The sequence below is a fragment of the Corvus moneduloides genome, chromosome 3 (assembly GCF_009650955.1).
Source record: "Corvus moneduloides isolate bCorMon1 chromosome 3, bCorMon1.pri, whole genome shotgun sequence".
NCBI lineage: Eukaryota > Metazoa > Chordata > Aves > Passeriformes > Corvidae > Corvus > Corvus moneduloides.
Window position 1 is genome coordinate 59,434,574 of NC_045478.1, and position 27,676 is coordinate 59,462,249.

Here is a 27,676-nt window from a genome sequence, read left to right on the forward strand (position 1 = left end):
GGCATCTGTAAAAGTGGCCCCTTGACTACTGAGCTGCAGCATCTGACTGTATATACAGCTCCTCCTTCACTGGAGTTGGGACATTAAATGGTTTGCTGTTGCTGGTACACCAAACCAGAGTCTGTCCATATCTCCAGCAAAAAGAGGCTGTCCCCACCCCGTGCACGGCTCGCTATCTGTGCTCCTGATGTTATGCAGAAATTTGATTATTGGGGTTTGCTTGTGGGAGACACAAAAGCAGTGAAATAAGCACTGGGTTATGGAGCACAGCAGGCTCCAGTCTCAGGCTGTCACCTCTTCAGCCATTTCCTGATGCGCCACAGTACAGGAACACGCTTGGTCATGCTGGAAGACACTTCTAATACAAACATGCCCCTTGGCACTCTTGACTTTGCAGGGCAGGCAGAATCCCAATTTGTCATGGTTTTTTCTTTTGCAATTTTTTAATGAGCTGAGTAGACTGGAAATATTAGCTTTTCAACTTAACACAGTATCTAGCATCTTGTGATGCCACTGCCATGTCAGCAAGACTGTATTAAACATTTCTGACCACTTGAAAGAAAATTATTTTGGTCCTGGTGTTGTTAAGCTGCTTAAAATGCCTGCATAAATTTCAGCCATACAAACCCTAGCAGATGTTTGCTGCTGCTCTTTCAAGAAATGGAAATTTTTATTTTAGTGGTGGAAACTTAAAGTAAGGGTCAGGAAAGAAAGAATAATGTTTGTCTTCTATATGAATTTGTCTGACTGACTGAGTTACCTATTTTCTCTTGGTGCACTTATCTGTGAAATGGGTATGATTATTCTACCTTGTAAGGGCATTTTGAGTCTTGGTTAATTGCTTGTGAGCTGATCTGGAAATCTCTCAGTGCAGAGTCTTCAATAAACATTAAGATTTATTGCCTTTGGAGCTATTGTTTTCTTACTCCCTATATTTAATCGTCTTGCTATAAAAGCGACTGTTGTAAATAACAACCACTGGCAATTATTTTGTGATAACATGCTCTTTAGAAAAAAAAACATACTGCGTTATTGATTTGATTTTGCAGCACTCTTTTGTGTATTTAGGTCTTGCTTGGTTTTCCACGGCTTTAGCATCTCCATTTACATGGTTTTCTGTAGAGATGGTTCCTGTCCTTCTGTTTTCTCCTCCTTCCATCAGCCAATTTGTTAGAAAGATATAAGCTTTCTCCTTGCTTTCAATTCTCTGATTCCTTTCTCTATGGACACAACCCTTGACCTCCCCTGAGCTTTCAACCCTCATCAAATCCAGGTCTTTAATTAGCAGATAGGGTAACATATACACAGAGTTGCTCCAAACTCTTAGTCCTTCCCAGCCCCTGCAGATTCTATTTATCAATCTCCCCATTTGGCAGAGGAATCACATTGATTTTTCAGCAGACACAACTGCCTGCTTTCTTAGTATCTCAGTTTGCGTCACCTCTTACCACACAGCTAAGGGTGTCCAAAACCCTCTGTGGTGCTCTTCCTGCTGACATTTTCTTGCATCACAACGTTTTTCAGACAATTTGGATGTTTAGACTAAGGGTAAATGATACTGAGGCTGCTGAGCTATGATAGCATATGATTGTGTCAGGGTTAGAATTGCTCTAAGAATTTGACTTCAGACTCTGTGGCATTTAAAACAGTTAATATGCACTTGGCAGAAGACTGGGAGATCTCACAGCTGGCCCTTCCCCAAACAGAAGCCATGCTCATCTCTGAAGGCATGTAATGAAGGCAGACCAAAGCACTCTTCAGACTCAAGCAATATCTAATCTGATCTTGAAAGGAATGAGCCAGAGCAGGCTCTCAAAGGAACCTCCCCCCACTACTATTTGATTTTAGTGATGGTGGATAATGAGGACCTGAAAGTGGTAGAAGAGCTGTGAGTGTGTCTGGAAAAATCCAGTCAGAATCTGAAATTAAAAAAAAGTTAAAGAAGTCCATTTGTCAGAGTGAGGTGAGATAAAAAGTAAATCCTTAGATGAATTCTGTGCCCTGAGTTTTCCAGGACACTGATGTGCAGCATAGAAGAAAAAACCTTACGGAACTATGTAAAAGACACATCTGAAGGGAGAGCAAATTTTAAAGAGTTCAGTAGAAAACGAGATAAACATGCAACATGCATTTACAAGTATGCCAGGCTTGCCTGATATCTTCCTTTGATGAAGCAAATGCAGATAATCCAATCCATATGTTCTTTGGTAACTCAGTAACACAGTGATAACACAGGGGAAATAAGTTAAAATGGAGAATAAGAATAGTCTTACAAAAATAATCATGAGATAAAGGAACAAGCTAAAAGTGTATTGTCAAGAGGAACATTACTACTGGAGATGGGTTTGATACAGAACCTAGGTTTGTGCTCAGAAAATTTGCCAGTGACACATAGATCTGCTTAGCAAAAGAGGACGAGAGTGGCAGGAGAAGAGTGGGATGGAGGTTAGAAGTGTGTAGCAGATTCCATGAGAAAGAACTTTGAAAGAGGACAGTATGGATGTTTCAGTAACCCCGAAGAGATCTCTTGGCCAGCATATATGATAGCTGTCCCTCTGCTAGAGTTACTGGGCAATGGAAAGTCTATCCCAAAGGAAGAGACTAAAGGAAGTTGTCTTGTTTAGCTTAGACAAATACAGCTGAAAGGAGAAATGACTGCTCTCTGTAAATACTCCAGTGGTATATATGAGGGAAGGACAAGAGCAGTATAAGTTGTTGCTTTGTGTTAGTAGAAGAGCACATGGGAATAAATTGGTCATGTGTAAAACTAGGCTGAAAACGAGAGGAGGATTTCTGAATTTTCAAGCAGAGTGATTTTTCCAAAACTGGAAGAGAACTGGGCAATTTCAAGCATTAGCTTGACGTATTTGTGGTAGGAATTACAAGACGTGTTTAGGAAAGAAGATCAAGCTTAAGCTTAAAGAGTGTGGATGTGCTTTCTAGTATTACATTTTTTATGAAAGAGAAAGAAAGAGGTTAGAGGAGGGAGAAAGGAAAAAGAAATAAGAAGACTTTCCTCTGTTTTGATATTTTTTCTTTCTTTCCTTTTCTTTCATTCTGATGTCATTCCTCTATCCTTCCCTATTTCTTTTTCCTTTTATTTATTTTATTCCAAGCTTTTATACTTTAGTGTTAACAACATTTTCATATTTCAGTTTTGAACAAGGGACTCAGATACTTTCTTGTCTAGGTGTTGCCAGTTTTGTCTCATAAATTTTTTCCTGTATGCTAGCTGAAAACCAAAATATTAGCACTGATCCCAACCCAAAACTCATCTTGGTTTAATGGGAAGACAGAACAAAACAGATTTTTATACGGAAAACCAGTACTGGGGCCTTACACTGTTTCTGACCCATTCTCATATTTCATCCCATGTGTTTATTTAATAGGCTTTTTCAGGAAACAGTTGATAGAACATGAGAAAATTACTGGTCAGCTCAATGAGCATCTGTAGCAGGTTTGAAGACTGACAGAGATATAAGGCCACCTTCATCTCAATTACCTTAAAGCCCCGTGGCAGTTGTGGCCTGCAATGCTCAGATTATAGACTGATGAAGGCATTTGGGGCTGTGGTGGGCAAGGCTGAGTGCTTACAACTTTGGCTGATGCTAAGAAGAGCCACAGATTCTCAGCACCTCTCTGCACAGAACAAGGGATATGGGAAAAAAGTCTCTGCTGAAGCAAGTCTCTGCCTTGTTTGCAGTCAACCAAGATCCTTGTCTCTGGAAATCAGCTTTAAAATTTATGTACTTTTGTGACATTGGCCCAAGCAGCTAAGAAAAGTAGCATTATAATCAGTCATCCCATATAAATCTGAGAATTTCCTCAGGTACAGTCAGCTTTGTCTCTCATTTTCTTCTAAGTAAGCTCCCAATTACCCTAAATAAAAGGTAACTCTAGCCCTGAAATGAATTTCTAGACTTGTAAAAGTGGCAGAGCAGAGAGCAGTCTTCCCACAGCACAATCTACCAGAGGGAGCATAATCTGTAGGAAGTCAGCTGGAAGTACTACATTCAAGGGCTTTCTGTATCACTAAATTACTGTAGTCCTAAAAATGGTATTCAGGTAGTTCTGCAGTCTCCTCAGCCATGTATTGCCTTGAGCCCTAATGCAGCCTGAGCTGTCATCTTCATGCATGATGATGTTTATGAGTTAGTGTCTTCAGCTTGTGTATGGAGAAAGCTGCCGGTATGTAGTGCCATAAAATATCAACCTAGAAAGGAGAAGGGCATGGCTTCCACAAACTACTTATTTAAAAAAACTGCGTAGAAACAAAGGTTGCTATTTTCTCTTCCTTCCTATGTGTTCACTCTAGCTTGACCTAAATTCCTAATTAATGTAGATTTTCTCAGTGAAAAAGGATTATGGATATTCTTTCCCTTATCAGGTTTCAGACTAGCAAATCCTTAATCCCTGAAATAAACTTCCTCCCTAAGACATGCCCTGTTTCTTTTTTTTCCTTTTATGGAAAACAGCTATTTCTTTTCCCATTTATCAGTCATTTATCTTCTTCACATTGTGAATAAATTTGTATTTGGTCTGGGTCCAGACCTAAGAGGATAATGAATTTCCATATTCACTGAGGTTACCATAATGAGTACAGTGTTTAAGTGGCAGGGACAGTTCATGATCATTCATCCTGGTTTAACCATGTTGGTTGGCATTGTGATATATGACATGGCATGTTACTTTGATATGAAGAAGGTCATATATTGTAAAATACTATCCAAATCTTTATAAGGTAGGCCAATGCAACAGAAGAGGCAGTGCAAATACCACAAACAGCCACGTGCCAAAAAACACCTGGCAGGGATGGCAGTAGGTGAAAATGAAAAGCCACTCTGCCCCGGGATATCCTGTTGGCCAAAGAGGAATAGCGTATTTGTAGGTTTACCACATTCAGTGATCTTTTGAAGTGGCAGGGTCCTGCTGCGTGAGTAATCCTGCCCAGCTCTGAAGAATGAGACCTGCAAGCCCCTCAAAACAGAGGGATGTGACTTCTGCCAATTAGCAAAACATTTTTATTTAACTTTGGGAAAGTCAAATTGCTGCTAGTATATGAAAAAGAGGGATTTCTCAGCCATTTATAGCCAAAGCTGTTTAATGGGCTGTTTATATCAGTATCCAGTATGCAATGTCAGTGGACAGGGAAAAGGATGGCAGTAAAAAAGAAGGTAATTATGTGCCTTTAGACAACAATGTCTTTTAACCTCCCAGCCTTGTCAGAAGGTAATCCTTTTATGCCATGACCCAATATTATTTGAACAATGGTGTTTATAATTTATCTTCATTGGATTAACTTCAGATTTCCCCCTTATATCTATATATGACCTATCTTCTTCTCTCCCGTCCTCTTTTTAGACTTGTGCCATCTTTACTTAAAATCCAATATTTAACTATTAAAACTTCTGATTCTAGGCACAATTACTTGTTACATCTCTTGCAATGAAAAAAAGGCATTGTAAGTCCATTGGTTTTCTTCCAAGCTGCACCCATTTTAAGTGGATGAAGTCCCCCTATTTTGTTGTTCCAACCCCATCAAAAGGGAGTGCTACAGGCTTTTCTGCAAAAAAAAAAGTTTCTATTTCCCCTTTTATTTTAATTAAGTGTGCTGCCCTTAATTTCAGCCTTTCCTTCCTGTTCTCTGACCTCTGGACATGATTAGTCCATACCCTGAATCATCTGACACAGCTGGCAGCATCCCAGAGAGTCAGTACTTTGTCATCAGAGAATAAGCCAGGCTTAAAAAAAATCTGTTCCTCAAATTCAAGTCAATGTTTGAATGCACTTTCAGCCTAGTCTAAATCCACAGAGCTCTGCCAGTCCTTTCTGCACTCGGACACAGCAACAAACAGGATTGCAATTTAATGAAAGCATAAGTCTCAATGGAAAATGACAACAATGAAGATATGTCTGGCACCTTCTTCCAAAAAAAATCTAACAGAGTTGAAAAAATAGTAGAATTTCCCAAAAATTAGTGTGTTTTAATCTATATTGATTTGGATTTTCTAGAATTAGACTTGGAAAGCACCTCTACTTGAAATGTGAGATTTTGAGGAGACAGACACAGTGATTTCAAACTGGAGAGATCGGAGCCCCATCCTTTGTTTCATCATAGACCCTGCTGGTGATCTGGGAGAAGCCTACGCAGTACCCAGATAACAAATCTCCTTCTCTGGGTTTCAGGCATCTGCCAGTAAGGAGGGACAGCAATACGTCACCCAGCAGCCAGGACTGCCGGGCTCTGCAGTGCAAGACCTGCCCCTCACTCTGGATGTGGGATGCATCCACTGGTTATGGAGCACTGGTGCTGTGGGACTGCAACCTGACAAACCACTCTACCACACACTACACTCAGACCTTGCAAGTATGCTTCTGTACACGCAGGATTCTGGTGGCTGTTCAGTCAGAGAGTACAGATCACTGGCAGGGGACCAAATCAACTCTTGAACCATCTCTCCCTGTTCTGCCAGTAGTTAACATGCAGCATGTCACCAGTCCAGCAGATGCAAGATATATTGCTGGGAGCCAGCAACACGTTATGAACATGTAGCTTTTTTTGGTTTTGTGTGTTTCAAGCAGTGACATTGGACAATAGGGATTTCCTGTGAGGAGGGTAAGAGGGGTAAGAGAAACATCAATGAAAACATATATCTATTGACCTAAACGTATAGGGAGAGAATTCCCTTCTTTTTGTCTCTAAATTGGTTTTAGTGATTTCATCTATATTCATCAAAATAGTAAAAAGGCAACATCTGTTAAAATTAAAACCTTCAGAAACCAAAGACAGCTATTTGTCCCGATCCACTGTCCAGGACTGTATCAGTATGCCAGTTTCTTCAAATGTGAGTACAATTAACAATTGCTTTCAACTGAAAATTCACTGATTATCAGTATAGCTCTGAAAAAAAAACCAAAACCACAGATCAAAATTCTCCCTTCTTCTAGAACAAAATTAGGTAGAGGTTTCCAGTGGTAACTTGTCAGTGGCTCTAAACAGAGATAGAAGACAGTTGCCAATACAGGAACCTTATACAGGAATTGCATGCCAGTTACTTTCCTCTTTAAAAATACAATTATATTAAAACCTTCAAGCAGTTTAAAAAAAACCAGATAAACCCTTGCTGGAAAGCTCACTATCAGACATACTACTACAGCAGTAGTGTACTTAAATGAGAAGCATCTTGGGATGAGAACCATTTTTATGGGCTGAATTTGCATGCTGTTTGTGTTATCAGTCTGAGACTTCTACAAACCACCTTGGAAGCAACAAATGTTGGCTCACACTGCACTTTTTTCCTCTGAGTATTTTCCTGCCAGTATTTTCCACATCTGCCCTTAAATGTGGTATCTTCATGCCCAAAAGGGTTTGACCCCAGCTTGCAAATTAGTTACTGGTGTAGGTTTCATTTTCTTGGCCTGAAGGGTTAAATGGACTGGCCATATTCTTGCCATAATGGAGAGAGAGAGAATGAATGGGGATGAATGAATGAATGAACTAATGAGTGAATGGAGCAGCTTATCTGCTCCTACTCCAGTCTGTTTAAAAAGAGGGTTGTCATTTTAATCACTCAGGAAATCCTTTCCATAGTGTAGTCCCTGCTAACAATCTCTTTCTGATGCTTTGCTCCTCCTGTCTGGGTCTACCCAGACTTACTCAGAATACCTGTCCTGCTGCCACATGGAAATGACTTTGTTGCTCAAGTTAAATAAACAGTGTGCAGTATTGTCACTATAAAAGAGTCAAAGAAACAGAAAGGACATAACTAAAGTGATGAGAGAGTTACACTTGCATTTCCTTGAGGAAAACATCCAATAAAATACATAGCAAATGTTTTCTAAATCCTAATATATCTAAGTTAAAGGATAGAAAAGAAAATCAAATCCAGGTGTAGCTCAGTCTTACTCTTTTCTCCTGCATTAATTATGATTACAGGCAAATTACAAGCTGTGAAGTATTTTCCTGAGCTCACAAATGCTTTTTTGTTCTAGTTTTTTTCCTACTTTGTGAGATGATGAATGGATGTGGGTAATGCCACACTTCAGGAAAGTGAATGGAAGGTGTGGAGGGAGTCATAACTGTAGGTGGTGTGGAGGAGCGTGTCAGAGACAAGCTGCAACATCCCTGCACTCTGCTTTGGAGAGCCTTATCCCAGCCTGAATAGCTGGCTGTATTGCGTCAAGCCCTGGGGTCAGCTGCGATAGAGGCACACATTCCACAGCAAAGAGTGCTGACACAATGCCTTTCGGGCCCCCAGCCCCATCCCCCTGCCCAGCTCCTCTTCACCTACGCTGCCACTGCCCTTGGTGTTCAGTAGAACTGCCCGTGCCATGGACTCGCTACAGTAGGAGACCAGTGCCCCTTCCTTCTTCAATGACTTTCTGCCTGCTCTGGCTGAGTAACAAATGCAGCAATAATAGAAGAAAAAGAAAGAAAGGAAGAAAGAAAGAATTAAAGGAAAATCTTACCCTCTTTTTAAAAAACTGAAAGGCTGAGCACTTCTTGACTGGAAATCCATTCATGTCTTTGTTGACCATTTTCCACAGTGAAGGGTACACAGTGATAGATCCAGTGTGCCAGTGTGGCACTTGCTTAGTGTTTTCTTCTGTATCCTTTCAGTTAATGAAGACAGAGCAGGACAGGAGGCTCACTGGCACAGCTGTCCTTTACACGTTCATCCTGCTGCACCAGCTACTGCAGCAGCAGCAGCAGCAGCAGCAGCAGCAGCAGCAGCCTTTTCCAGCTTTCAGATGCAGCTCTCTATTAGCTTCTTAAAAACATCCCCTAAATATATATACTCCTGTAAAATTCCGTGACAGCTTCCAGATCACAGGCAGAAGACCTCAGGCTAAGTGGGTCTCACATAAACCCAGGTCCATCCATCCTGAGTGCTACTGGTACCACATGCTGTATAAGGATAGAGGATACCGTGCTCAATTTGCTATTCTTCTTCAGGTGGTGTGATTCACTGCTGTTTGAGATGAGATCTGGTTTTGATTGTGCAAATTTCAGTGGGAGCTGCAGTTCAGCAACAGCATAGAGAGAGAGAGAGGGAGAGAGAGACAGAGAGGGAGGGAGGGAGAGAGGGAGGGGAAGGGGGAGGAAGGAGAGAGAGAGAGAGAGAGGGAGAGATGCACAGGCAGAGCAGCCGAACACAAATAACCATACAAAGGATAGTAGGAAGGCTCAGGGAAAGAAGTGCTGAAAGGCAATATCTTTCCCTTGGGAGAGTGACAGGGGTAGCTGTCATTTTATACGTGATCAGCCTTTGAGTAAAAAGAAAAGAAACACAGGTCAATTTTAAAAAATGGACTTTTTATGGTGTTCTGATTTAAACAGTGGTACTTCGGAAAAAAGCCCATCGGATGATCAATGCAACACTGGGTTATGTGACAGGACATGATGTAGGGAGTTCAATGAGCTTAAAGGAAACCCGCAGTTCCTATAAAGTACATTTGCTATATATGATGCAGATAAATGTGAGCCAAGCAGACACAGACCCATTTGTTCAGGTATTTCTGTAGAAATATAGATATATAGCTCTCAAAGCCAGAAGGGTTATTTTATTACAGAAAAATAAGACTAAAAGGATCAGAAATGACACCTTTTTAACTTCGTTTTTATTAAATTCAGTTGAGTTAAATTTCACCAAGTCCAGTGAATCCAATAATATGTGGGTTTTCATGACTTCCTATCAGCCTGTGTTCAGGTTAATAAACCTCAGTTTCAAGAAAGGACTTAATTCCTGGTATTGATCTGGCTTCTGGTTCCAGCCATAGCTTCCCATCCAGCCTTTCTCTGTAAGATTGGTGAGCCCTGTAATATAAAGTATGTTTGAGGATACTGGTCTAATGTCAATCATCTCCATGGTTAGGTAAATAGACTGAGCATTTCACATTTCTCAGTGGAAGACTTTTTCAGTGGTCTTTGAAGATACTCTGTCACCCTTCCCTGTCCCTTTTATCCCCTTTTTTGAAGATCCTTTAAAAATAAGAGTACTTATGCTGTATATCCTATCCCAGTGCAAGTTTCTCCATACTGCATGTAGAGGTGAAACTATGAACTTACATCTACTACCATGGCTGCTTCCCAGAGAATCCCACAGGTCTTCGGACCTCTGCAAGTTGCTGAGACCCCAGGCTGAGCAGCTTGTAGGCTACAATCTTTTTACAAGTCAGCAACATGTATTTCCCCACTTTGTACCTTTAGTCTCAATAACTGTTTGTAAACAATTTGACTCCACTCATCTTAGACTTGGAATTTCTTAAGGACATAGCACCATAGCACTCATTCAAAACCTCCTTTCCTCTTTCCTATTTCCCCATTTTTTGCCTTTCCCTTTCCCTTTCCTTTTCCCAACCTTTCCTGTCCTTTTTCTGTCCTTCTCCTGTCCTTCCCCTTTGTCCTTAATTGTAGCAGTCACAGTGGTCACAATAATACTCTAAGAGATATTTCTTGGGCTCAGGATGAAAATCCTGGTCAGAACTATGAGGAGAAGGTACAGCCCCATCCCAGGTCACAAATGAGAACACTCATTGGGAAGCTGCACTTCAAGGTCCAAGCAGCACAAAAGACATAATTTTGATTTTGGATGTTCTTCCAGGACTGTCTGAAGCAAGGGGCTGAAAAGCCAATATCTCATCAGAACTGTTTCACTTTATATAACTAATTGTCACTGGAGCAAGGACAAAGAGAATTTTCCACTCTGTTCCTCTGTCTGGGGCTAATGGATTTTACCAAGGAGCAATTCAGCCTAGCCCTTGAAAACTGATCAGCGATTCAGAGGGCCCAGCTAGAGGGACATTGAGGGGATTTTCAGAAAATATGGAATTCTCAACATGCCTCAGCCAGGCTCCCCTGGAGTGAGCACCACCCTCCTCCACCTTGCAGCCAGTCCCTCAGTCTCATTGATCTCTCATTAATCCTCTGCTGTGCTTTAGAGCTGTCAGAGCTATATTCTGGTGCTTACAGATAGAGATGTAGACAATGGCGAGTGCCCAATTTCTACTGGTGGTGTCTCTCAGTACTCTGTTCTGAGCACCACGTGCTTTGTTGGCTAATCTGAAATGCAAGAAAATGACTGCCAAAAGAATGACTTTCACTCAGGCAAACCAGGCAGCTTGCTGTGCACGTACATTTATTTTTGAGATCTTTGATCTATTCAGCCACACCTTTGATCTGTCTCTCAGCCTCAGATATTTCTCCTGCAGGCACTGTCTTCTCTTCACAAAAGCATTTGTGTTGTCTCTACCTCCTCCGTAAGATTTCCAGACTGCTGACTGAAATGCCATTCTCCTTCCAGCCTTCTAAACCTGGCACCCTGCAGGCTGCTGGGGGTGGCAACTGGCCCTGTGAAGATATCTCATGGGTCCTGGTGCCAGGGCCTTGACCTCTGGACCTTTCTTGCTATTTATTTTGTTTGGGTGTTTGCCTCTTTTCAGCCAAACAAATTATGCACTTAAGCATATTTTTATTAGAGAAATAAAAACTCCAGCTGTTTTTAAAGTAGTCTGATAGTTTTAAAGTACTGTAGGAGTTTATTTTTCAAGGCAGGTGCATTGCTGCAAGGGGAATGACCTAGGACACTATCCCTGAATCACAGAGAGCCCTCCTTGGCCTCTCCAGGATATCCATATTTTGATAAGAATTCTTCTCAGTTGAAATCCTGTTGGCTCTGTGGCCTCAAAGGATTTTATTTGCAAACTTTTTTTTTTGCTACAGATATCAGAGGGCGACTCTGTGCCTGCAGAGCTTGTATCAAGCACAGGAGATCAAAAATATAAAAGAGGAGGAAAAGGGGAACACCACATATTTGTTTTTACACCAGAAGCTAAAGATTTAAAGCCAGAGATATTTTTCCAAGAAAAAGTGTTTCACTTTTTTATGATGCCAAAAGCATGGCTTCATAATTAAACCTAAAATGAAAATAAAACTCCATGTTCACTGCATTTAACTTCAATCAAAAGGCATAAAAATTGAGTAGGAAAATAAGAACTTCAGCCAAGCCAACCCCCTCAGCTGTGTTTTATTGTGAGTGTCACGAAACATCAAGGGCTTTCATCAGCTTGGTGGCCTGCCAGATATACCAAACACTTTAAACAAGTCCTACAGGTACTTCATGCTTTAACAGCCTTTAGCCATTCCATTAAATTGTCATATACTCCCTCAATGATAAAATAAGTTTTTTATTAGGGCAGTCAGGAAAGAAATACACATATATTCTAGCTACAAAATTTTGGAGAGCTGCAAAGCACACAGTAGCATCTGAATCCCCTCCCCTGTGAGGCAGCCCCACAGGGAGAGCATGAAGGTTTTTTTTGTTGAAGATCTTCTTGAAGAAATAATATAACTTAGACTGACATAGTATGCAAAGGGCACTAAGCCTGGACCAGAATTCTAATTCTGTCATGCCTCTTATGAACACAGCATACCAATAATTTGCCTTGCTTTAAATGCTTACAAGTGTAATGTCGCAGATAACAGGTAGTAAATCAGTCCAGGGTTTATCATGGAACAAGTAGATTACATTGGCAAGTTTAATTAGCTGCAACCTTAACAGACTAAATCTTTTTCTCCCACTGACTAAGAAGAATGTTCAGTGTGAAGTCACAGTTTTTAGTATCACAGCCCTTTTTTGTGGTTCTCTTTGCTTTCGTAGTTGCTTACATCTCTGGCAGGGGCCAAAACCACATGTGGCAAATAATTTCTAGAATGTTATGGGTTCTCACACAGCTGCTCAGTCTGTGAGTATTGCTTCCCTTCCTTCCTTTGTGGGCAGGGAAAGGTGGATAGCTTCAGCACCCATGACTGATATTTTACCCTGGTATCCAATGATGAAGAAGGGCACAGCTCATTTACCAGAGTACCCCAGAACCACCTCAGAAAGTAAGAACGGTAACTGAAGAGAGAAGAATGAGTGTTTCAACATTTTCCAGTCCTTATGCTATCTCCAGAAATAAGACTAGTTGAGTGTCCATATGGCTTTCATCTCAGCTCTGCCTTAGAGCAGTTCTTGATACCTCTGTGGTTGCTCCTCTAGCTACTGGCCTTGCCAGCATCTACCTTGAAATCCTGTTGTGTGGACACTACCCTCAGGCCAGCTCTCATGTGCTCTTTGTCTTGCATTGCTCACAAGCATCACTTTTCCCCCAGTTTCCATTTGTATTTGCCAACCCTGCCCCTCACCATATGCAGCTCATGACCTCATGGACTGCACGGTGCAGGTTGTCAGCCAGATTTTCCAGCAGTTCTTCCTCTGTGCTCGCTCCATGCTCTTCCAGTCACTGTGAGGAACGGGGCAGTGAGTGACAGGGTAACAGATCCAACATACAGGCACCACATTCACACACCAGAAGTTAAAGCTGGCAATACAGTGCCTAGCAATAAAAGACTAACATTAATAAAGTTGTTGGGAAGAAAAAACTGCGTTTTAGCACTTTGGAAGCTTGATCAGAACTAGCACTAGTTTTATTTAGGGAAAAATTAAGACAGGTTAGGATCCTAGGTAAGTTATGGTACTTTCCTGCAGTAAGATAAAACCCACAGTATTGTAGGAAGACAGAAGAATGCAGATGGGGGGGTTTCCTCAGCTGTGAGAGAAGTACAGTGCTGTCCAGAAATATGGCACAGCTAGAGGCACTGAGCTGGGCCCTGCCAGAGCACTCCAGGCTGTCCTTCACCTGACCCAGTTGATTATGCCAGTCTTCCACAGCTTGTGCTGGTTGAATAGAAAAGGAAATCTAGCTCCTCCCTAGCATTTCAAGCTTCTTAAAAATGGCTTACAATGCTTTCTATTCTATTCATACACAATATCAGAAGCAATTTGAAGGTCTGATAGCCTGAAATCCTTCCAGGCCTGGAAGCAATTGTTCCATATTTTATAGGTGAGCTGAAATCCCCTTCTGTCCAGCTGTATGTAGTTCCCATTTCTAGCCTACAGAGAGCAGGGGATATAAAACCTATTCCATGGGAAGAAAACGTCAATCTATATCCTATAGGCCACAAAACAATCACCAGAAAATAATGAACTTTGCTTGCTGCTGACCTGAGCAGAATTCAAACTATGAAAATTTCCATGACCAAGATCAGTCAGCTTAGCTAAAGTGCCTAAGTGGGTAGCTGGTTTTAATTTTTGCATACTTGACTTTCACTGTTTGATTATTTCAGGCATCTCATTTCCTCGAGTGTTACTTAGAGGAGGAATGAAAATAAAATGATACATGAAACCATGAAATGAAATAAAACTGACATTCATAAAAGAGAGAGAAAGAGGAAATCTGGTTCTAAAGCAAGCAAAACTTCACTGGAATAGACAGAGATGCTTTGTTTGTGCCAGGACTCTGTTTTTCACAGAGAAGTCCAATCTAGGAGAAAAAAAAACAGGATAGAGGAAGGTCATCATTATTACTGTAGGCCCTTAATTAGATTTCCTAACTGTATCTTGATTGATCTGTAAGGTTTTTATAGATAGGGAGCCAAAAAGCATTAGGGGGAAAAATTGAATTTTATGGAAACCTTACTGAGTCAATAATTTTCCCTGGCTTCTTTTTTCACTCCTCGAATCCATTCACAAAGCAAAACCTCCCTCCAACCCCAGCAGTACCTTCACGGCAGTGCCTGCCAGAGTCAGAGCAGGGCTGAATGAGTTCTCTGTGCCTGCTCTCCCTGCAACTCTGCCTGCTTCACCCACAGCACCCGGGCCACTGCTGGCCCTGGCCTCGGCACAGCACTCCTGTGCCACAGCCCAGCAGCAGCGGGATTTCCCCAGCTGCCTGCAAGCTGCTGCTGGGTGTGTTATCCCAGCCAACAGATAGAGCTCGTCAGGTAGAAGGAAGCCTGCAGAGAAGTAAAGCCCCTACAAAATACCTAAGCAATTGACAGATAAAAAAAGCATTAAAACTGAAATAAAGGTCTTAACATGAGAATATTTCACTTACATTTACTTCCCTTGCTATCCACCAGGACAAGACTGTGTCATAAGATTTACAGGGATGGGGATTTATGAACCATACAGCTTCTGAGCAGACAGAAATTGGTAAAGGTCCAAGCTGGGACAGATTTAAACAAAACCATGGTGTTTCGAGAGTGGGTTAGCAGCTGCCCTGAACTGAAATCCAGGACTGAAAATCATTAATAATACCTAGTTACCCACAGAAGACTTGGTCTCAATCCTCCACCACTGACAACTTAGATGTGGAATCAGTACTGGGTTTAGATGACATTACAAATAAGCATGCTTTGTGGAGGACATCATCATTTTGTAAGGATTTGGTAGTCTAAGCTTCCTACTGCAAGTTCATTCAAATATATGCATTTTGTTTAAAAAGAAAAAACATCTAGGACACACACTTCTCTAGGACATTTCCCACTGCTGTCAAGGTGGAGATACTGTTCATTTTCCCCAGCAGGCTCAGCATGCATGCTTGAGTTCTCATGCTGTGGAAATCTGCTCACTCTGACTAGCAGGTGGAGAAACGAATTACAGCCACCATCCCTCTAGGCAAAAAAAAAAAAAAAATCGATTGGTTGTCACAGCAGTTAGGTGTGAGCTGCCATTGTCCTTCACTTTTGGGGGAATTCTTTTTGTCTGCAGATCAGCTAATATCTGCTCACTTCCCAGGTTGTTGTTTTATCTCAGCTGCCTTTTTCACTCATATCACAGAGCCATTAGATACAAACTGGACTGGATTGCCTAATGAAACCCAGCGATTGCCACCCTCAGCTTTTGCTCCCTCTCCCTAGCCAGCTGGCCCTTGGGGGACTACCTCTAGACATCCCCTTCTTGATTCCTTTTCACCTGTTCTAGGTCACTGCCTCCACACTCCCTATACCACAGCAATTTCCCTCTGTTTCTTTAAAAAAGCAATTCAATAGAATGGAAGTTTTCCAGCTACTTCAGTCAAGTAAATAACTACATTTAATTTGGGACCTGAAATTCCTTTGTTTCACTCTACCTTGCCATGTAGAAGCAGAAGAAAAACTCAATGGTACAAAATCAACATCTTGTAGACAACAGCATGTAGTCCATCTAAAATGAGCTGGCTTATGACTCTATGGCACAGAGACGAGAAAAATATTCTGATATGACCAACATCAACTTAGAAATATTCCAAAGAAACCTGATCTCTCAAAAGTATCAGATGAGTCACAATTACTCATTCATTCCCTCACTTGGTTGGGGAGGGGGACACAGAGAAATAGCTTATTAATGCTGGCTCATAAAATCTAAAAATTTCAACAACCCACATGCAGTACAGTTACAGTGGCTGTCATGTAGGGGAGACAGAGCCAAGATCCACCCAGTCTCCACTGTTTCTCTCCCAAACTTGTAGCTCCACCGTTTCCCGTTGCAGTCAGACCCAAGGTATGAGCTGTCTGTGTAGGAGTGTTTGCAAGTGGTATTTCTCCAAGGCAGTGTAACACTGACACATTCTGATAAGTCACATCATCATCCATCCCTGCAAAAGGGCAACTGAGGATGGCTGATTTTTGCATTATAGCTCCAGATCTGCCAACCAATCTGTGCCTGCTTGTAAGATCTGGGCTAAGCAGCAGCACAGTCCAAATGAGCATGTGACATATTCTCAGGAGGAAAGAGGGATAAGTTGCCTGTCCAGAAGCATATGCTTTTGGTGGTTTGAAGACAAAAGAGACTTGTATCAGAAAATATTTATATATTGGAGTCATTGGAAAACATCCAGGTAATGTTACAACCAAATAACTTGACTCTATTTTCAGAGTAAACTTAGCCATAGCAAAACTCCCTTTTTAGCAAGGCAAATTAAAGTCACTAATTGTTTCATATGTGCAATGTGGGAATTGCAGTTTCATTTATAATGAAACTTTGATTACACTGTAATTGTTCTAGCAGAAAAATTATTCCATTTTCTGAGGCTTCTGCTGTGTTTTCAGACTCTGTCTGTGTCTGCAGTAATTTTTATATTTCTTGACTAGCATTGTGTAATCACACATTTTTAGGCTTCCCCAGAACTGTGATTCATATCGCCTGACTGAAATTCTGGAAAAACTTAACAGAAACACTCTCCTTTAGTTGTAAAAACTAACAGAAATGCAGTGTTTTGGATAGCCTGGTAAGTCCTGACCATTCTGTGCAGAATCCCAGGGGAAATACCAACTCATGCTTTTTACTTTACTTGAAAGTATTCTGCACTTGACATGTCCTCTAGTGCTTTTCCTGTAATGCAAAGCCACTCTTCCCTTCCAGAAGGTGCTTTTGTGACTTCCTACCGGAGTTTATTTAGTAATTGCCTACAAAGTATGAGCATGCCTGCACTGAACATCTGGAATGAGAAGGCATCATTGGAAAGACCTTCACAAACTTGTTCCTAAGGTAATTAAATGCATATCACATTACTCACGACCTTCTCCCCACTGTAATATGTTTTGCTTAACGCTCATCCATGAAGATCACCTCCAGGTGGTTATTGGCCTAACTTTGAATTTTACAGTTGTTGATATTTCTCCTCTATGTTTGCACTGGTGAAACAGCGATTTAAGACTCTGAACTGTTTGTAGCAGGGATCCGGTTTTCTTGGATTTCTGTGTCCAGTGCCTACAGGTCTGAGAGTTTCATAGAATAATACATAGTAATGAGCTGATGTTTATCACCTCTGCTTCCTTTACAGCTTTTCCACTGTGGTCTCCTATTACAAAGGAATATTGTAGCTATCAGGTGGCATAGGAGGGGAGCAACTCTACACCTTTTGTTGCTTAGAAACCCTAGGATAATTACACATTTTACAGTGAGGGAAGAAGTATTTGTAATTAATGTCAGCAGATATGGGCATGAAGTGACTGACAACAGTGTGCAATTGTGGCCCAAAGCAGGGACACTTGCAGCTGAGACCACGGGTGTTGTTTCCATGTCACTGATAACAGGACTGAACTGCGAAGAGAATATTCACATCACTGAAGTGAGAAGTATTCAATTTCCTCAAGATAAACTCTCTGTAGTCTGAAAGTGTGAAGAAAATGTGTCAGGCCATTTTCTGGGCATCCTTTTGTGAAAATGAAACGGGTTTTCAAGATATGAGAAAATGAACACCCAGATAAAGCTGTTTTGCCAGATGACTTCAGCCTTTTCATATTAAACACTCTTCCACAATAAGACTTGAATTTTTCTGAGTAACAGTTGTGGGCCTCAGCAGTAATGTCCCTTAGCACTTAGCTGGCTTTACTAATGAATTTTCACGTATGACATAGTTCTGGATGGGAAAGCTCCAATATGAACCATTGAAAAGTGGAACCATTTTAGCTGGGATTATGTAGAGGCTTTTCCGATGCTTCCATTTTATAGACACTAATGACATGTTCTACTACTCCTGTTATAAATCGTCCATGTGACACAAGCACTCACTTCTAAATATTTGAGTAACGCACAAGACGTGTCGCTATTTTAGATCTCAGTGCTCTCAACTGGAGAAACTGGTAATTCTAAAAGTCTGTTCATCCCTACACAGGACTTGCAATCTTCTGAAAATCTCAGTGATGGAAGTCTGGTGCCATTAAAAACCTCCCTTCAAATTTCTTCTTGTGATTTGTGTTTTACTCTGAAGGTTTTCATTAGTCTTATATTTATCTCCTTGAAATTTCATGGCATTCACAGAGGCTGGATTTATAGTAAATACATCTGCATCTTTCAGTATGTTGTCAAGTACCAGGTTGGCTGAAGAAATCCTTTGATCACTTAGAATAAATGTCTCAGTTCAGATAATGTCAAAAATATCCATTAACAAATAGCATTAGTGCTGAGATACATACCATAATGGATTATGTCCGACTGTATTCTTGATCACACATAGAGACATCTGATGATGCTGGAAAAATATAATTAGAAAATTTGATTTTAATATATCATAAACAAAATTAACATATGGAAAATGATTCCATTCTCTAAAGAGAATTCTTATTATATTAAAATGTCATATGTCAGACATTGCCATGAAAAGAAAGGCAAAACTAATTAGAGCATTTCCAGTAAAAAGCACTTTTCATTTCAAAGGTCTGTATGTCAAAACTGAAGCTATTCACAGAAGGGGGTTGGTTTTAGTAAGTTCCAGGATAATTTAAATTCAAAATTGTCAAATACCTCTTTTCGGTTCTTTAAAGCAGAAGTCTTTTTTTCTGATATAAGATTATCTTTTTTTTCTGCAGCAATTTTCATTATGGATCATGGAAAAGGTTTAAAAAATAAAAGTCAATTATCAGGAAAAAAAAACCATGTTTTGACTAAAACAGTCATTTTTATAACTATAACATCACAGAGAATTTATTTTCCTTTTCCCTTTGTCCTGAGTGCTTTGAAATCTCAAAAATTCCTACAGATCAGAGACCTGCTTTGCATTCAGCTCTTGCACACATGTCAGCATTTGATTATCTCAGCATACTGTACCATTGGTTTTAGTCAGGAGGCATGAGACAATGTCAGTGTTGTGAAACCTATCCAAACTTACAAATTCCTTATTTGAGGGCATATTATTTTTTAGCATTTCTTTTCAGACAGATGTAAGTTTAAAATGGTTAATATTTTGCACTTTTTTTTTCTCCCTAGACTTTATTACATTATAAAAATAGCTACTGCATAATGTTAGGCCTTTATCAGCCAGCAATAGACAGTTGATCCATCAGTGTATATTTCATGTGCAAATCCTTTGATTTTCTGTTATACAGTTCTGTTGCTGGTTCCATGATTTATTAAATGCCGTTCCTTTGATCTTAAATAAACTAATTTGGAACCACAAGTAATTGACTGATTTTCCAACAAAAGAGCATTTAATATATTACTTTTTGACCTCTTCTCTCTCACATGCTAAGAGGAATGTTAAAATTCTTACCATGTTTAGCAGAAGAGCAAATCTGGGCTTCTCAACTACTCACTGCTTAATTGGATGGTTTTAGTTAAGACTACGGTGTTGTCATGGCCAAAAAGACACTGCCTCTTCAGTAACAGCTCTGAAATCACTGCAGGGACTACATGATAAAAGCAAAACTTTGACCTTCACATAGATCCTTATCATGAACCAAACCTAAGCATCAAAGCACTAGTTCAGTGCACTACTGAGACTTGAGTCAGAGGCAGGTCTCTGCTGTATCAGCTTCACTTTTGCAGGATTTTGTCATGAGCACGAGAGCAGCCTGTTCCCAAAGTGACTAGGACTTTTGGTTAACAGTGAGGCAACGCCTGTGCTGTGTGTTGAGGCAAGACACAACCACGGTCAGGGTTACTGTCTGGCAGATGCCTGGAGGCCCTGAACCAGCACTGTTATTCAGCGCTATGTCTTGCCTTGGAGCCCCATGAGTCTATGGTTGGTCTATGGTTGGTTTTATTCAAAGTGCAGGCAAAGCAATCTCTCTGTATGCCATGAAGACTTATCCAAAGTGATTGCAAGGAGAGTTTGTGCCTCTTTCACCAGCAGCAGGTGCAAAGGTCCTCACAAGTACAAGAGAGCCAAATGCAAAAGGCTGGTGCCTCTGGGCCAGTGGCACAGTGAAGCTCTTGACAGTTGTTCTGCCAGCCCTGTAATGCAACTCATTCTTTATCTGCTTATCACCTAATTACTCCTGGCAGGACAGTCACTGGATCTGTGCAGGCACCCTGTCACTCCTTTAGGTGTGTGGCATGGGTCAGAGCAGATGGACATGCAGAGCCAGGAATCATTAACATACTGATACATATCTATCACTTATTAATGGAGTAAGACTCTTATGCATGTTCAACAGGGCACTTAAGAGGTCACAATGCCACCCGACAATGCTTTTAGGGCAAACTCTGATCCTCTCAGGCATCAAGGAAAGGAACAAAGGCTTCAAATCATCAGTCTAAGAACCAGTAAGGGTCACCTTGTCAGTCGCTGACAGATTCTGCTGATGTCTAGACTTAGCTGAATTAATCTAACTTTGACTTGGACCAAGGCCTCCATTTCTGTGACCCATATTGAAAACCTTGGACTTTATCTATCTCCAAATATACAAATCTGATTGAGCTTTTCTGGGCAGGCTTAAGTTAGGGCTACACAGAATTTAGGCTAAAATACTCACCCACACTAATTAACCTTTCAAATCCCCCTGCAAGGCTCTTCTGAGGGAGACAAATGCTCTCTTGGCACTGTGAGAGCCAATGAAAACTATTAGCAAAATCATTTACAGGTGAACTTCATCTCTTCTGAGTGCAGATGGACAAGTGAAGGGCAGGGAGGACATAGGATGATGTGTAATTGTGGGGGATGTTCATGTCCAAGTTAATGTAGGTGCTCAGAGTCTGGCAGCCACCACACAGGATAAACCAAAACCCAGTAATTCCCTATCTTGCTTCACTTTTCTGAGAAATAAACTAGAAATAAGTCATCTACAATCCATAGATTGTGTAGCATATGCAAGAAGGAAATCAAACAGTTGCTTAACCTGTCATTAAAAGAGCAACGATCCAGTTCATTATCTGATAGCCTGCAGAGGGACCCTGAACTGTCCTAATACCACCTGTATTCCTAATGCACCATATTCTTGATTTGTCAGAAAAGGAATGGCTCTGTCTAAAAATACTCACACTTTCAGTCTACTGTTTCCTAGAGAGGGCCACCGCAACAGCATCCTTCAGATTGCAAGCATCCAGTTTGTGGCCAAAAACATTCTAATGCCTTCTTTTTCTCTATAATTGCTGCTTTTAATATTCCCTGTCTGACCAGCTAGGAAACAGGCAAAATAAAAAATCAAAATACATTGATATTTACCTTCTCGGTATATCTTAATGCTATGGAACTGCATGTAAAGGAGAACACAGTTACAAAGGCTTCTTCATGACAGAGTTAAAGACAACAATAATTTAGCAGCTTAGCCAGCAGCAACACATTAAGAACTAAATCCAAAGGCAGATGTCTTCGGCTTTGTAAGCGTATACCATGGCTCACCTCCAGCCAGCCAGTCTGCTATTACAGGAGATGAGATTTTGCACCTTTACACTCAAATTGGTCTCAGTATAGATGCCTCTCTTACACAAGTTTTGCCATGCCCTTGAGGTTATGTTAAATATGAGAAAATTGTATCAAGCATGTAGCAGAAGAGGAGGCTTAGCACGTTAGAGGCACATCCCTGCATCACTATCCAAGAGTGCCCATTCGAAACATGTTGAAGCAGAGAGGGTGAGTTCTGACTGGATTATGTCATCCACCTTCTACCCCTGCATTTTGACACAGATTGATTTGGCCTGTTCTCAGTACTGCCTCCTCTGAGATACAGAGTCAAGAAGTAAGAAGGTTTGGTATATCTCAGGTTAATGCTGGGTGACCCTCTAGCATAAGATGTTGCTCAGTGTTTAAAGGTGAAACCTTACCACAGCAACCTCAGGACCATGCATGCAAAGTTTGGATCAAATAAAGCCAGATTAACTTTGAAATTAAAAAGGAGTTTTCCACCTGATACAGATCTAGATGTCAGGACAGGTAGAAACCATAAGGATCACAAAAGCAATAGAAAATATCAGCATCTGCTCAGGCTTCATCTGGAACAGACATGTTATGCTGTGTTATGTTTAATAGAATCCAAATTCTATACGTGATTGAGTGAAATATGCTGAAGTTTGCTTCCTGTCATTATACATGGAAATTCCACTTAGTGATTATAAGTACTGAGCCATAAAACTCCTCAGAGTTCAAAAGAGATTTCTTGTTTTCAGAGCATTCTTCTGTTGTTACAACGATGTGACTCGGGACTTATTACACAGAGCTGTTTCTTTTAATCTTGTGCTCTTAGCTTCAATGTCAGTTTTAGACACTCCCCCTGGAGCTACATGAAAAACAAAGTTCCTGATCATTGCTCAGCTTTATGGAAATGCAGTGCAAGCAATCATGAGCTGAACCCTGAGAAGGTCACGCTTACAAGAGTGACTGAAGGAGCTTAGTGAGAATGACTACTCAGAGTACTGAGCAACAGAGACAAAACAAAGTGTAGGTGTGCTCAGGGTGCTCGCTGCATCCATGGTGCATGCTGGCCTGATACCAACCATCACATGAAATCCAGGATCCCCTCCCTCACCACTGCCCAGCTTCCGAAAGTTTTGGGGTAGAGTTACTTTTTCTGAGGGGTCTTTGGTTGCAACTTAAAAAACCCCCAGTTTCAGTGCTTATGTCAAATTGAATTATCTTGGCAGGAAAGAACTTAATGTCTCTCCTCCTTCCATTTTATGTTATCATTATTTACCTCGGAGTGAAATAAAAAAACACAGATTTTACAAAAAAGAAAAAAAGTTTGTTTGTATTTTGCTTCTCTTTTATTGCATTTCCTTTTTGGCTTTCTATATCATACCTTTAAATTTTTCCACTGTTTTTTGAAAAGTTGCCTAAAGGTAACAAGTGAAACAGGACATTGCAGTGCTGCAGAAATTGATTAATTTCAAATGAAACTACCTTTGGTATGGAATGTTTTCCAAGAAATCCTTTTTAATTTTGCCAGCTCCACTATTCAATTTGCAGACTTGAAATTAAAGAGATGTATGGTGTTCTATCAGTCCTGTATGACTTCTAAAGAATTAAGATGACTTATATTTTCATCAGTCGTTAAGGAATATTTTGGGAACTGTTAAGTGTCTGTAATTTATTTCAAGAAAAAACTGTTGAATGAGTAGAGGTATCATTTATCTCTTCTAGCCTACTCAGAATTGCTATATTACTGTACTGTAAGCATACTGAGATAATTGCTAATGGTGACTGACAGAATACTCAACAGCTTGCCTATGGACAAGCTCACTCTGGGTATCATTGACACTGAAGAGCTCTTGTGAACCACAGTGAAATCAAAGAAAATATTGTTTCTTTATGGACTTACAACAGAAAATTGCATTTTTATCCAAACTGCAAGTGCAGTAAAGGTCTTATATAGTATTTAAGGGTTCAATTCACAGGGGTTGGGGTTTTTTTTTTCAGTCCTTATGGGTTTGCATTTGAGCTAAAACAGATGCAAATTGTTCCTGTTCTGCTCTCATAGTGTTTCAGATAATAACTGTGAAAGAGATAAACCAAGTAATTACACAGCTTATATTTGTGAGGTGATTGACAAAAGTGCTGCAAAAGGTGGGGCAGTATAGGCTGGGAGTCACAGCATGTCTGCGTGTTTACAAGACACATGATTGTAAAAATTATGGGGTTTTTATTTATGTATTTTCTGGTTAAATTTCATAAGAATTTATTCTATAGCTCTCCTAACTTACTACAAACAGTATATCAGCCTCCCACTCCTCATTCTTTTCTTCTGGTACATAAAATTTCTACAGTTCCTGTATATTTTGGCAATCACAGGGATTATATTGAAAACCAGGGAAAAATATATTTTCATATGCACACTGCTTTGTGCCAGGAGACTTGCCATCTAATATTAGACAGATGATTTCATACTTGACACAGATTAGTAGTGCCTTAGACCTAGCATCTCTAGACCCACATTTGTCCATTAAATATCTTTGACTCTTTTGTAATGCAAACTAGCTGGATGATAGTTTCCCAGGCGTACAGAGTTGCTCATTATGTCAGCATCAGTGTCTGATTTGTGTTTTCAGTTGTGGCAGTAAATGGACCTGCAACTCCCATTTGTGCTAGCTGAATATTCCATGAAGGGAGAGAAGAAAATGGAAGGGGTTTTTTTTGCTTCCTTTAGTCTTTATTATTGTTATCACTCAATAGTAACTTCTACCTCAATATGGTAACATGGAAACGCAGGTGTCATGGGTTAGCATTAAATCCAAGTATTGTAAAATAATTCAGTGCTGAAAAGAAAGCTGCCACAAAATCCATTTGCACTGCACATGGAAAAAAAAGAACAAGTGCAACTGGAGAAATTAATAAAACCTGACCACTGGAATCTCTTAGAGAAGACTCTTGAGAAGTGGGTCTGCATGGACCTCATGAGGCTCAACAAAGCCAAGTAAGGGTCCTGCAAATGGGAGAGGGTGGTGACACACTGGAGCAGGTTGCCCAGAGAAGATGGGGATGACTCACCCCTGATTCAAGGCCAGACTGGATGAGGCTTTGAACACCCTCATGTAGCTGAAGATGTCCCTGCATGTTGCAGGGGGGTTGGAACTAGGTAACCTTTAAAGGTCCCTTCCAATCCAAGCTGTTCTACGATTCAAAACACTATGGAAATTCTCTAGGCTCTGCTGTACCAAACAAAGTAAACCTTTTAGGTTACGGCTTGGCCCTAAATGCATAGGATTTTAAAAATAATGGTAATATTATTCAACATGGATTAATTTGATTTGAAACAAGAACATTCATAAGCACTGAAGTGGGAGCTGCTGGATGTGATTTGATAAGCTGGAGCTCAGTGATTTTTGCATTTCTTTTCAGCTACTAAGATGTTCATCCTCCTCACTGCACCCTGAGTGTGCAGGATGGATTCAACCCAGATCACACAGATAACAGTGGGCAGCCATGAGATCTGCCTCAGTGCACACCTGCAGCTGCCGACTTTGTGCCAAAGCTGCAGGCACGTTCAGCAGATGGCTGGGAGCTTCTAGGGCATGACAGAACACATGGAGCCATTGTCAACATCTAGACACAGGCAAGTAAGAGAGATTTTTCCCTCTCACACACACAGCCAGTCTATTTGGGGAAATAAAATGAAGATTTAAAAAAAATCCAACTCAAATTTGATAGAAAAAATAGGACATTGACACCAGAAATTAAACTACCATGAGAGTTTTATGTCAAAGGGTACCCCTAAATAGAATAGCTCCAAGTTGCATTAATATTTTCAAGTTTGTATTCATAGTCCTCCAAAAGTCTTACTGCTTCTTTTTCTTCTTTAGCTTCAGACAGTCACGTGCCTGTGAAATGTTTTGCCTGACTTGGGAGGGAAGTACACCCTTCTGCTTTTCTATGCTAGGTTATGTTAAAGGCTTTTCTGCCTGCTAATGAGAGAAGGAGAGGATGAGCTTTCACTGAGAACTTTTCTTTGAAGTTGAAAATCTTTAGTAGAGCCTTCTCATTTCTAAGGACACTATAATCATCTTGATGGGAGGAAAAAAAAAAAGGATTCTGGCTCTGTACCTATCTTCCTCCCACTCTCCCCCTCATTTTCCCTCTTTCTCTCCTTCAAGCACACGTGCACGTCTGCGCACACACACACACACACACACACAGAGAATCTTTATGGAGTACAGAAACAGCAACCTACAATGCATGTATTTTTGGAAATGCACATTTACATCTACGCAGGTACAGACTTCTTTTTAAAATGGTTCTTACCTGTAGCACATGCACGCCAACACTCACACACCATACTTCAAGGACTTTACTTTTATCCTTTTCAGTACGCTTTTATGGTTTTGACCTTTATTTTCTGCACACATGCCGTCAAATCTTTTGCAAATGAATTTTATAGACACAAATATTTGCTCTAAAGGAATCTGGAATTATAAACACCCACACTGAAGGAGACTTTACTTTAAACATGAATACTTTGCTATGGAAATACTTGCATTCTTCACTCAGGGAATAAAATCTGCATCTTGTGTGACCGCTTCCAACCAGACAGCGCAGCTTCAGTTACAAATATGCACCGTAATTCCCTGTGATAGGATAGTGACAATAATCAATTCAAATGCATTCAGATAAATAATTTTAAAGTAAATGCATATTGCTGGAGGATGCTCAGCAAGCATAAAAAAAGCCCAGTAGCCTAATATTTTATTTCTTGGGAATAGTTCTGTCTGCCCTTAGGCTGATATATTCTTTGGGAATACTTTAATGCAGTTCCTATAATTAGCGAGTACTTCATAATCACCTTCTAGAGAATGAAATCTCTCTGTAACATTCCGGTGTGTTTTGAAGGCATCGAAGCGTACATGGTTCTTCTATCAGCAGCAGAAAGGTTGCAGGGCAGGACGGGAAGGGCTTTAAAAGGTTGCCAGGAGGCATCAACATCGTTTCACTGTAGCAGACTGCATCTCTCCTCTTTGAGAGATACTAGTGAAATCCTGGTCTCACTGAAGCCGCTGGGCATTTTGACAGCTGCTCCCCCAGCAATCCAGCTCGGGGAATGGCGTCATTTGCATTGCGCAGGGGTGGGGGAGAGGTATGTGGGGACCGAGTCAGGTGCTCCTTTCCTTACCTGGATAAGGAGGTCACACGTGGGCTGGGTCCCGGCCTGGGGAGGCAGCTGGCAGCTCTCTCCCGGCCATTTCCCTTGTGCCCTTCGGCCACTCCTGTTCTGCCCCGCGCACCCCTCTCCTGCTCACACCCCGAGGCTACGATGTCTACAGGCAAAATGTGTTCCTTCAAATAAGATTAACTGCCTGTGATAGTATGGGAAGATTACCATGTGGTTTTTAACTCTTTGAGTGTCCTGGGACGAACTCTGTCTATGGGGGCTCTCCCTCCGGCTGCCGCTACTGCTTGCCACTGCATTTTCTGTTGAGATGCCATGCCAAGAGATGTAAAAATCATGTCTGAATATCAAGCTGATATACTGTCATGCTTGGTAATTATTCTGTCAAGTGTCTTATGGGAGGCAAGAGCAGAAACAGCTGTGGAAAACCGGGCAAGGATATCGTTCTTGTAAATATCTTCGAGCTTGTTGTTCAGTAATTGCATAGCTGTAGGAAGGACCAGAGTTTATATGACATATTTCATTTAATTTTAAAATTAGTCTGGTGAAGGAAATGTCTAG

At 40.8% G+C, this 27,676-nt stretch overlaps 1 protein-coding gene and 1 long non-coding RNA gene across 2 annotated transcripts in view; both read right to left on the bottom strand.

The window, feature by feature from the left end:
* The window catches only part of SGK1 (serum/glucocorticoid regulated kinase 1), a 71,419-nt gene extending 62,426 nt beyond the window's left edge, over positions 1–8,993 (bottom strand). The window contains exon 1 of the mRNA XM_032101783.1: positions 8,470–8,993. Coding sequence (XP_031957674.1) covers positions 8,470–8,538 — 69 coding nt within the window. The 5' untranslated portion in view covers positions 8,539–8,993. The remainder of the gene's footprint in view (positions 1–8,469) is intronic.
* A 395-nt stretch (positions 8,994–9,388) lies between these two features.
* Positions 9,389–27,361, bottom strand: LOC116440717. Its single transcript, XR_004238743.1, has 3 exons — positions 26,792–27,361; positions 18,782–18,837; positions 9,389–9,817 (listed from the first exon to the last, which is right to left on the bottom strand). It is a non-coding gene; the product is annotated as an uncharacterized LOC116440717 (long non-coding RNA).
* Between the last annotated feature and the right edge of the window lie 315 nt (positions 27,362–27,676).